At 43.9% G+C, this 11,163-nt stretch overlaps 1 protein-coding gene across 3 annotated transcripts in view; it reads right to left on the reverse strand.

Annotated features, from left to right (window-relative positions):
* Positions 1-10,598, reverse strand: part of Lsm14a (LSM14A mRNA processing body assembly factor) — a 47,065-nt gene extending 36,467 nt beyond the window's left edge. For 2 of the 3 annotated variants that reach the window (XM_020180374.2, XM_020180372.2), the window contains exon 1: positions 10,287-10,596. In XM_020180374.2, the coding sequence (XP_020035963.1) occupies positions 10,287-10,407 (121 nt within the window). In that variant the 5' untranslated portion in view covers positions 10,408-10,596. Of the gene's footprint in view, positions 1-10,286 lie in introns of all 3 variants that reach the window. The other variant, XM_074057607.1, reaches the window with a different exon arrangement.
* Between the last annotated feature and the right edge of the window lie 565 nt (positions 10,599-11,163).

Raw genomic sequence — 11,163 nt, forward strand, 5'->3', positions numbered from 1 at the left:
AGGGTTTAGGTCTTTTTTAAAAAGTCTGTTATGTAGTTTTGGCAGGATTTGTCAACAGGAAGGAGATGCAAAAACACATCTAATCTGTTGTCTTTATCAAGCAGCCTAAATTTAATCTTGACTTAAGCTGTTTCCACTTGGGCATTCTTCCTTGTGCTTGGCTTTCTGTTTTACTCTCCCAAAGGGTAAGAACCAAGAGACACAAATGAAAATTTAAGGGGGGGGGGGGGATGGGATAAATGCATCCTACAGGAGTTAAAACCTGGGTGGGAAGAGGGAGGAACAGAAACAAGTTAATCTGAAGGAACAAATTGTTTAGATTGAAGAGTTGAATCTTCATGTTCACAAGGTTCACAGAGGAACAGTTAGGGGGAAGAAATAAAACATATCAATGGAGTCACATCTGTGACTCCCAGAGTAAAGAATTATAAGAGCTTCCAGAGAACAGTGAATGACAATCAGACTAGCGTCACAGTGCAATGCTAGATGGAGACAAAGCAGCAACTTCAAAGTTCCACAGAAAACAGATTCTGAATTGGAATAATGCAGCCAATGAGTAAACAATCAAGAAAATGAGCTGCCTGGAGATGCAGCCCAGTGGTGCACGCTTGCTTAAAATGCTCAAGATGGGGGAAGGAGGGAGAAATGACCCAAACATTGTATGCACATATGAATAAAAGAAAAAAAAATGCTCAAGACCAAGTCTGATCCCCAGCACTGCAAAACAGAAGCAAAACACAGGTTCACTAAGAAAATCTGTCATCAATGTATTCCATGCATTTACTCTTCCCCTATAAAGATGTGCTCAAATAAAAAGGGGGGGAGGTGTCACTTGAGAGGCCAAAATTGGACACAAGAAACAGGAACTTCCAGAGCATCTCAGAATAGACTAGTGATAGACAATGGGCTAGAGGAGAGGAGGCAAGGGGGAGAGAGGTCAATTTCTGGATCTATTGAAAGTAGAGCTGATAGGGTCAGGTCACTACAAGGTGTGAGACAGGAGTTAAGGATGCCTTCAAAATTTCTGACTTTACCAACTGTAAGTATGGGACTGTCATTCAATTAATGAACGGGTTTAGGACACATTAAGCTGAGAGGCCAAAAGTCATCTTTTGAAGAGATGTTAACCACGCCACTGATATGCAGGTGGTAAGGTACAGACAGAGAAAGGAGTCAGTCAGTATAGGAAGCCTTTCAAGATCTGAGCTAGGTGAGCTCAACAAAAAAGAGCGCAGATGATTAAGCCAGGCTTGGTGATGCATGTCTATAGTTCCAGTTACTCAGAAGCTAAGGCAGGAGGAGTGCTTAAGCCCAGGAGTTTGAGAACAGCCTGGGCAACACAGTGGGACCCTTTGTCAAGAAGAAAAGGAAAAGTACAGATTATTAAATTATTTTTAACAGACAGGAAGAAAAAGAGATCAAAGAGAGACACAAGCGTTGGACTTCGACACTCAGAAGTGCAGGAGTTGAACAAAGAAGAAGAGGCCGCTGGCGAGTGAGAGCCAAGGGAAAGACAGGGAAGAAGAAATGGAGAAAATGTGTCCAGAGACAGACCACGTAATGTGAGGGCAAGACGATACTAAAATGAACCACTAGATCTAGCAACATGGAAGTCTTCAATAACCTTGATGAGGCAGCTTCTTATCTGTGGGAATAAAAACCTACGTGAAGTAGGTTTTAAAAATGAACACTGGTGTAGACATCTTCAAGGAGCTTTGCTTTACAGGGAAGGACAGAAATGAAGAAGCAACAGAAGGAAAAGAGGAAATGAAGAGCAACAGATGGTCAGGGTGCTTTCTTTTTCTAAAAAAAAATAGAAGAAAAGGAGAAAGGTCAGTTAGAGAAGAAAAAGGCAAGGAGTACAAAACTGCAACAGGAGCAGCAGGAGCTGGTGGTTCATGTCTGTAATCCCAGCTACTCAGGAGACAGAGATCAGGAGGATCACGGTTCAAGGCCAGTCCTGGTAAAAAGTTTGCAAGACTCTACCTTGAAAAATCCCATCACAAAAAAGGGCTGGAGGTGTAGAGCAACATCTCTGAACCATCAAGAGGAGATGGAAGAGTTTAAGCAGAAGGGCGCTTTTAGACAGCAAGACAGTTTATCTCTGCTGACCAGCAAACAGGTAGCGATTTGGAGCACAAATGCATGGAACTGGGTATGCAGGGTGTTTTAAATTGGTCACAATTGTTGTTTTTCCCTTTGGAGTCTTGCTAACTTTTTGCCCAGGCTGGCCTTTAACAGGGATCCTCCCAATCTCCACCTCTCTGATAGCTAGGATTACAGGGTCAAGCACCTGTGTCCAGCTAAAAACTGTTTTGTCTGCTATTCTGTTTTTAAGTTTATTTTTAAACTGATACATAAAAACTGTACATACGAATGGGGTACTGTGTAATGTTTTAGTGCACACACACACACACACACACACACACATATACATATTTACTATGTAACATGTCAGGTACAATGGCGATCTCCTCAGTTATCTATCACTTCTTCATTAGGAAACACTTGGCTTTTTGAAATGTGGAGTACACTATTACTACCTGCAGTCACCCGAGCACATAGTAGCACTCATCTGCTAGTCTTCTCAGCTGAAAAGGAATCAGTGCCGCTGAGTTCAACACCAGTATGAAAAAGGAAGCGAGGTGAGAGCATGGAAGTAAGGAGGAAGAAACTGGGGAGGCTGAGGACAGAAGTGGCATAGCCACGTACAGAAGTGAATGGACTGTGGAAACGCAGCACGACTTGTGGGAAGTGACTGTGGCTGCCCTTCAGTGCAAGGACACGGAGTGGAACTGGCTAGCAGCACGGTGTTGAAAGGATCAGAGCTGTGGTTTCTGCAGTTTATGTGTACAAGAAGGCGAGGGAGGAGGGGGCACAGGGTGAGACTTGCACTGAAGCAGGATAGGGAGGGAGGCGAAGTCCTGAGGGCATGAGGGAGTGAAGGGAAAGTACTACAGACCGGCACTTAGGAGATGGTGGCTGGAAGCCAGGTGTGGTGTACCTGCCTGTAATGCCAGCTACATTAGAGTCAGAAGCAGAAGTATCTTAGCAAGTTAGTGAGATGCTATCTCAAAAACAAGACACAAACAAAAGGGCAGGGGGAGGGGCATGGCTCAAGAGCCAGAGCACCTGCCTGGCATGGGTGAGGCCCTGAGTTCAATCCTCTACATGAAGAGAGAGAGAGAGATGGTGGTTGAGATTGTTACTCTCCATTAAGCACTTACAATAAACTAGTTACTTTCAAAATGTCAGTTCATTTAGTTGTGTGAATCACTCTGACAGACAACCATCATTAGCCCTATGAAAAAGATGAAGAAGTTAAAACCAAAAGTAAGTAACTTGTCCAAGGACAAGGAGTACTTTGTACTGCAGTCTTTGGAGGTCACACTTTCTTCCCAAAACAAACATACTTTCTCCCCACAAAACTAGAATAAGCCCCTTGTGAATAAATGTTTTGCAGAACTCCAACTTCGGCCACATAAAATTTATAATGATGATATTGGGCTTAAAATGAGCTGAAGTATTACTTCCAGCATTCGAGAAAATAAAGCATGAACAAAATAAAATAAACGAAAAACAGTGAAGAAAATAAAGCACTGCTATTAAATTCAACTTAAACTATCTGTAGTTATCTGCTATTATTGTGATACTGAGTTAAATACAAAATTCTTGCTATTGTATTGTGCAAATAAGATTTCTTTCCATTGCCTCCTTCCCTCTACCCCCCCCCCACCACGTATGTGTGGTACTGGGGATTGAACCCAGGGCTCAATAAGCCAAACCCCAGCCCTTTTGCTTGGTTTGTTTTTTGAGCTAGGGTCTCCAGGGGCAGGCCTTGAACCTGAGATCCTTCAACTAGGATTACAGGCAGGCACCACCACACCCAGCTACAGATAAGATCTCTTTATTCTTCTTATTTGTTTCCTTCTACTATTTTCTTCAGGCTTATACTGTTATTTCTGCTTCTGATACAGAAAGTCATGGCTCATGTCACCCTGCTAGAAAATGACCAGTTAGTTTTTGGCACCTGACTTCAGACTGAGAATTATCAGGTAATTTCTGTAGACTACATAGCAACAGTAAACTGTTTCCAGGCTCCAAATTTTGGCGACCTCATTAAATAGGGCAACTGAAAGAAATTCAGGCTGGAAGGTTCACTGGATCTTTCTTGTTCAGGTAGTGAGTTTGTAGATTTAGATCTCCAAGTCATGCAAGGTGTAAAGTACCTCTCAGGTTATTTCATACACAGTACAAGGCTTTGCCAGTTGTGGTGGCAAAGGCCTATGATCAACGAGGTGAAGAGGGTAAGACAGGAGGATCACGAGTTCAAGGCCAGCCTGGGCTATACTTTAAAAAAAAAAAAAAATCATGAAGCTCTTCTACTCTCTCCACTGGGGCCAAGGTTTATGATTATGTGGCTAATTAACAACCAAGAAGTACATAAACTATGCCAGTGGCCAAAACTTAGCAGCTGACTAAAGAAACAATCTGTTAACAATTTCCAGTTGATGTACTTCCCCCAAACCCTGATTTTAAGGGTAAATCATTTAAAAGCAACTGACTCTTACATAATCACTTTTTTTTTTTAAAGTCTTTTCCCACTGCAGTGGGATGATTCTCCAGGTACAGGTAAATCAGTGTATCAGAATTTCCTGCTTAGAGAAGAATTTCACTCATTTTAGCCACTGATTTAGTCCATTATTCATTTACAGAGACAGTGGAAGCACAACTGCAACTCCTGAAGACTATTAGCACAAGTTACCACTTCGTTATTTCCTGCAGAATCCTGAACTGATCTTTCCTTTAAACTTTAAATGAAAGTTCTAACTGAGCCAGAGTCACCATGTCATAAAAATTCATCCTTTTGTGTCCCTCTTCACTGACGTTCTCCAGCATTCCTGCTTTGAGTCAGGTGTTTTCATCTGAAGGGGGAAATACAATTGTGCACATGGAAAAGCATTCTTTGGAAGCAGGTACAGATTTAATAAGCTAAAATGCTAACACATTTGCATTAACTAGCTCATTAAATAAACATCCTCAGGAGCTTAAGTCTTGGGAGAGGGGAGTGAGGGTGAAAACAAACAATAAACACATATTCAAATGAGCAAAGAAGATTAAGCGGAGGTCATGACCAGTGCAGGAGGATAACAAACTCAGAGCAGTCACAAAGACTCTAAGTGTCACAAACTGCGGAAACAACCTGTGACGCAGATTGTCCATTAACATTCTTAACAGATGGACTTCCAGGGTTTTCCCTAATGGCCTTTACGACTCCTGGACAACTACCTAGGTTCCTAGGATCAAAGCCCATGAAGCTCCCACAGCTTCACTTCACAGAGCTAGCGTCAGCCTGAGAAACCTCCAGGAGAGTATTAAGGGAACCACCACTTAGCAGTACCTCTGTGCTCTATGATTACTAGGCTTTTGATTTTTTCTTTTTTGGTATGGGGTTTGAACTCAGGGTCTCATGCTTGGTAGGCAGACGCTCTACCACTTCAGCCACTCCACCAGCCCTTTTTTATGTTGGGTGTTTTCACCACAGGATCTGTTGAACTATTTCCCCAAACAGATCTTCCTGATCTGTGTCTCCCAAGTAGCCAGGATTACAGCAGTGAGCTGCCGGTGCCTAGGTAGGCTTTTGATTTCATATTGTGTGATCCTACAATTTATCATCCAAACTAAAACACTTTCAAGAGAGAAAGAGATGTTTTTAATAACTGCACTAGAACAAGCACAAACAATAACTCTTTGAGTGGGGAAATCAGGGTATATGGTCACCCTAATTCTATATCACATCAAATGTTAATTAGCCAAAGACTTCAAAAACGGTTCTTAGTTTTCCAAGTAAAAGACTTCATTTATAATATGGAGCATATAAGCCAAGAGAATAAATACTTTATGCCATACACAAAAACAGTTTCACGTACATTATTGATCTAAATGTGCAAAAAACAAAACAAAAACCGTTTTAAAAGGTAATCATGGTATCTCCATGACACTAGGGTAGGGAAAGATGCATTACAAAACTAAACTAAGCTGGGGGCTGGTGGCTCAGCCTGTAATTCCAGCTACTTAGGAGGCAGAGATCAGGAGGATCTTGGATGCCAGCCCACGCAAATAGTTTGTGAGACCTTATCTCAAAAAAAAAAACCCATCACCAGAATGGGATGGTGGAGTGGCTCTAGGTGTAAGCCCAGAGTTCACACCCCAGTACTGAAAAAGAAAAAAAAAAGGCTCAAACAAAACAACAGAGAAAGAGAATGGGAGAAGACACTTGCAATATATACACCCAACAGAAGATTCATATTCAAATGTCAGAACTCTAGAGAAAGATGCATTTCAATTGAAAACTGGGCAGCAAATTTCGAAGGCACTTCATGAAAGATGAAATCAAAATAGTTAAAATATAAAAAGACCTTCCACTTCAGTAGTAGTCAGGGTAATAGGATTAAAACCTCATTCAACTAGATTGACTGTAATTAAAATACATGATACCAAGTATTATTGGTGGTGAAGAATATTAAAAAACCAGAATTGCATCTAATAACTGAAGTGAAAACTAATAAACAACCATAGAACTGCTTCCCAGTACCTAATAAAGACACATTCCCTATGTTCCTGCAATTCATATTCTAGCTAGATACCCTCAAAAAAGCTACGTGAACATATAGTGCACTTAAACACAAATGTTCATAATCCCAAACTGTAACCAATCTGTGTCAGCTGCAGAATACCCAAAACTGCAGGAAGGATAAACGTATGTTATATTCATGATGGAATATATTATATAACAACAAAAGCCAAAAATAAAATGACATAAAAGATAATCCTATTTACATAAAGTCCAAAGACAGATGTAACTATTATTTAGGGATACAAACCTACAGGTGAAACTGCAAGGTCAGCAAAGATTTCTATCTGGTTTAAGATGGGGTAGTCACCTTGGGAAGTAGCAGGTAGCTTGTGGGATGCTGGCAATGTCTACCCTGCCCTGAGTAGAAGTTACAAGGGTCTTTGTTTCCAAATATTCCTCTTTATCTGATTTATCTTCTCAGCATGAGTAGTTATATTTCACAATTTAAAAAAGGAAAAAAAAAAAAAGTCTCCAGAGAAATTTTTTTTTTAATTATATGAATTGTCTGTCAGGCAGCACACCTGTAGCCCTACAACTCTGGAGACTGAGGCAGCAGGATTGAGTGACAGGCCAGCCTGGGCAACACTGGAACCCTGTCTCAAAAACACAAACATTCTAAGAACATTATTTAAAAAGATTAATTTTTTTTTTTTTAAAGCAGGATCTCTCTATGTATCTCAGGCTGGCTTTGAACTTGAGATCTTCCTGCCTCAGTTTCCAAAAAAGATTAACTCTTAACCCACAGTTTAAAAAGAATAACAGAAGGTAGGAATCAACTCCCTGGTAGAGTACTTTCCTAGCATGTGCAGGGGCTGGGGGTGGAGCTCAAGTGATTCAGTGTTTATCTAGGAAGCATGAAGCCCTTGGGTTCAATCCCCAGTACCTCCAAAAAGAAGAGTCCTACCACTGCACTTAGGAAGGCAGAAGGATTGGGAGTTTCAGAGTTCAAAGACAACCTGGGCAAGAACCCATCTCAAAGAAATAAGTAAGTAAAATCAAAATCAAAAGAGTAATAGGCATTTCCATAGCAGAACACTCTGTACTCTAAACTGGGAGTAAACGTGATCTGTTAAGACTACCACTCTTAATCCAAACTTTAAAAAGATGAAAAATTCATCAAGTCATGTCAATTTTACAATTCTAAAATTTTAAGACCAAGCTCCCACAGTTCTAATTTTGTCCAGTATTAACTAAACTGTTAGAGAAAGTATGTAAGAGATATATATTAAAGTCAGTACCATAAATACAAATTAAGTGATTAAAAGTTTTCACTGCTATATTCATACGTTAAGTCATGATGAAGAAATTATGTTTTGTCATATGAATTTAATGTCGTGAATTTAATATTTACAAACTAAAACTGATTGTAAAGGCTGTTGAATAGACAAATTTTCATTTTTTTATGCCAAGTGTAGTGGGCACACCTGTAATTCCAGCACTCGAAGCTAAGGCAAGCGGATTCTGAGTTTGAGGACAGCCTGGCTACACAGCAAGTCCCTGTCTCAAAGAAAACAAAACAGAAGAATTTTTTTTTTAATGCCATTAAAACACATTTTTAGGTTAATGTATAAAAGAGTATATTTATAGGTCTTTAAAAGATGTAAATAACAGCTCAGAAATCTTAAAAACTTATGGACTTTTTTCTTTGTCAGCGTAAAGGTGGTCAGTAAGTTGACAAGACACCTTTAAGTTCAGATCATGTCAAAGAATGCTTTTTTTTTTTTTAATTTATTAAACCACTTTAATGAGAAACACTGTTCTCAACCTGTATGTGGCTGTCACTGAAAGCCTTTTCCATAATTTCATAAAACCAGAAAAACTACAACCCTATACACCTAAATATCTATTTTTTAAAAAGCTTATGAAAATAATTTAAATATAAGTGCAAGCAAAAACTGAGTTATGCAAGAAATACCACCGGTCAGGTCTTTAACAGAATCAAATGCAGTGGGGTCTGTGGCCACCCTGTGGGAACATACCAGACTCTTTCGAAAAAGATGACAAAAAGCCAATCTACAGGTGTTCTAACAGGTGAGGTGTCACAAGACAATGTGTCACAAGGCAAAAGGGCAGTTTTGGGGTGCTCCTTGGTTATTCATAACACTCTTATTTTCCTATTTGTTTACTGGTTCTTTGAGACTGGGGCCTGGCTTTGTCACTCACACTGGCCTTGAACTCCTTGGCTCAAATTATCCTCCTGCTTTAGTTCTAGCTTTAATCACAGGCACAGCCCTCAACTTCATCCTGATTTTTTTTTAAATAAATTTGGTAATTTTTTTAAAGTGCACAATTCAGTGATTTTTTTTTAAGTAAATTTACAGTTGTGCAATCCTCACCACAATCCAATTGTAAAACAACCACGATACTATTTTACAGAGAACACGATTTTTTTTGTTTGTTTTGTTTCATTTTTGCGGTGCTGGGGACAGAACCCAAGACCTCAGACATGCTAGGCAAGCACTCTTCTACTGGGCCACACCCCAAATCCTGTAATGCACAGTTCCCAGTCGTAAAAAGAATCCCTACCCTGGTGTAAGATTTGTCCCAACACTGACGCTATTAAAAGGATCTACCAGAATATTAAAAACAAACAAGCAAAAAAGGCACTGAGCTTGTTTGGTACTGTGAAACGAGTTTCCTATCAGCGCAGGATTTCAAAAGTATTACCGATCTGGAAGAAATTCTTCCTGCCTCTGCACCTCAGTCACTACCCAGGCGAAGAGTGACCCGGGTCACCTTATATTACAAACTCTGGTGAGATTTCCTAAGAGATCAGAGGCTAAAGTTTATTTTTCTCTTTGGTTTCCTGGCGGAGAAAAGGCCCAGCATGTGTGAACGGAAACAAAACGCACAGACTGAAATGAACCCGTGCTAAACACTACGGGGCAGAGACACAACTCCCTTTCCCGAGAGCAGGACCTGGGGGGGGGGGTCGATGAGCGTCCACCGACCACAGATCTCAACTGCGGACAGGGAATCGGGGATCAAATCCGAACCGAACTCTCTCTCTCTCTCTCTCTCCTTCCTACCGCCGGGGACCAGGGACAGCATTTTCCAAGTGCACCTTTAAAAAAAGATGGTTGCACAACAAGCTTGGAAGGAGGATTCCGGTTTTACAGGTAAGGATCCCAGATGAGACAAGTCGGGTGTGATCTGCTCGATGGACGTCCCAAAGGCATTTCGAGATCACAGGAGTCGCAGCACAAACCCCGAGCTCGGGCCCCGGACCGAGGAAGCGCACTTCAGAAACAGTTACAAACGCACGGCAACGAAGAACGGGAGAGAAAAGGGTGCTAGGGAAATCCAGAGATCAGCATGCAACGCCGGGCAGGCCGAGAAACCCTTGGACTACTCCGGCTTCGTCGGGGACGAAGAGGGCAGGAATCACCGAAATTCGGAGCTGGAAGACACGAATCTCGGGGTTCTCCGGCCCGTTCGGACTCCCGGGCCGCCCCGCCCGCCCGCTGCGCACTCGGTCCCGCAGTTGCCCGGATGGAAGGCGCAGCCCCACGGGGTGGAAGCCCGGAGCCTGGAGGCCGCGGCCCGGGCCAAAGGAAAAGGAAAGGAGGGAGCGGCTGCCCGAGAAGGCCGCGGGGTCCCGAGCGGGCGCCCGGCCCGGCCCCCACCCCGAGGCCCGCCCCGGCAGTACCTTTGGCGAGGGCGACGGTGGAGTTCTCGGTGTCGATGGTGTAGAGGATGCCCTCGTAGCGGATCTCCGCCTTGGAAATAAGGCTGATCTTGCTGCCGATGTAAGGGGTGCCCCCGCTCATGGCGCCGCCGCCGCCGCCGCCGCCGCCGCCGCCGCTCGTAGAGAGGGAGATCCCGGGCCTCTGGGGCCGCTCCGCACGCCCGCTCTCTCTGTCGGCGCCTACAGCAGCCGCCTCAGACCCAACATGGCGGCGGGGCCGGCTCCGCTACCCTCCCCCAGCCTCCCGCCCTCACACCGCGGCGCGGCGGCGGCGGGCGCGGCGGCGGCGGCGGCGCGGGGCATGCTGGGAGGGCGAGGCCGCTCTCTCGCGAGACTTTGCGAGTACGGGCCGCGCCCGTCTCTTCCGCGGGGGTCTCGGTGATGCCACCACCGCAGCCCCGTTTGGGCAGGGCCTGGGGTCTCAGAGGGATTTCCGGGAGGGAGTGGAAGTGTTTCGGGGCGCCGAGACACGGTGTAGGGACTGGAGAAGCGCTGGGCCCGCCTTCTGATCCCGGCTGCTGCCTCCGCCATTTCCAGACGCGTCGTGGACCCTGTGTCTTTGCTAACGCGGTCGATCTGGAACGTGGCCCGTCGGCCTCCAGCTCCAAGAGCCGCTGGTCGTGCTTTTAAAGTCACTGTCCTTTTCTTGCTGTGGCAGCTGTGCCATGCGTGGAGCTCTTGCGGCCCGGTTGCGGCACGGATCGTCGCCCAAGTGTGTCTCCCGCCCCCACAGCTCCCCTCCCCCTCCCGGCTGCCCCATCCCCGCTTCTCTAAGACTCAGTTTTTAGCCCTGCTGTGGCCGACACTTGCAAGTGGCTTGATGCAGGCTCGTGACTGT

Source organism: Castor canadensis, chromosome 16, assembly GCF_047511655.1.
Source record: "Castor canadensis chromosome 16, mCasCan1.hap1v2, whole genome shotgun sequence".
Classification (NCBI taxonomy): domain Eukaryota; kingdom Metazoa; phylum Chordata; class Mammalia; order Rodentia; family Castoridae; genus Castor; species Castor canadensis.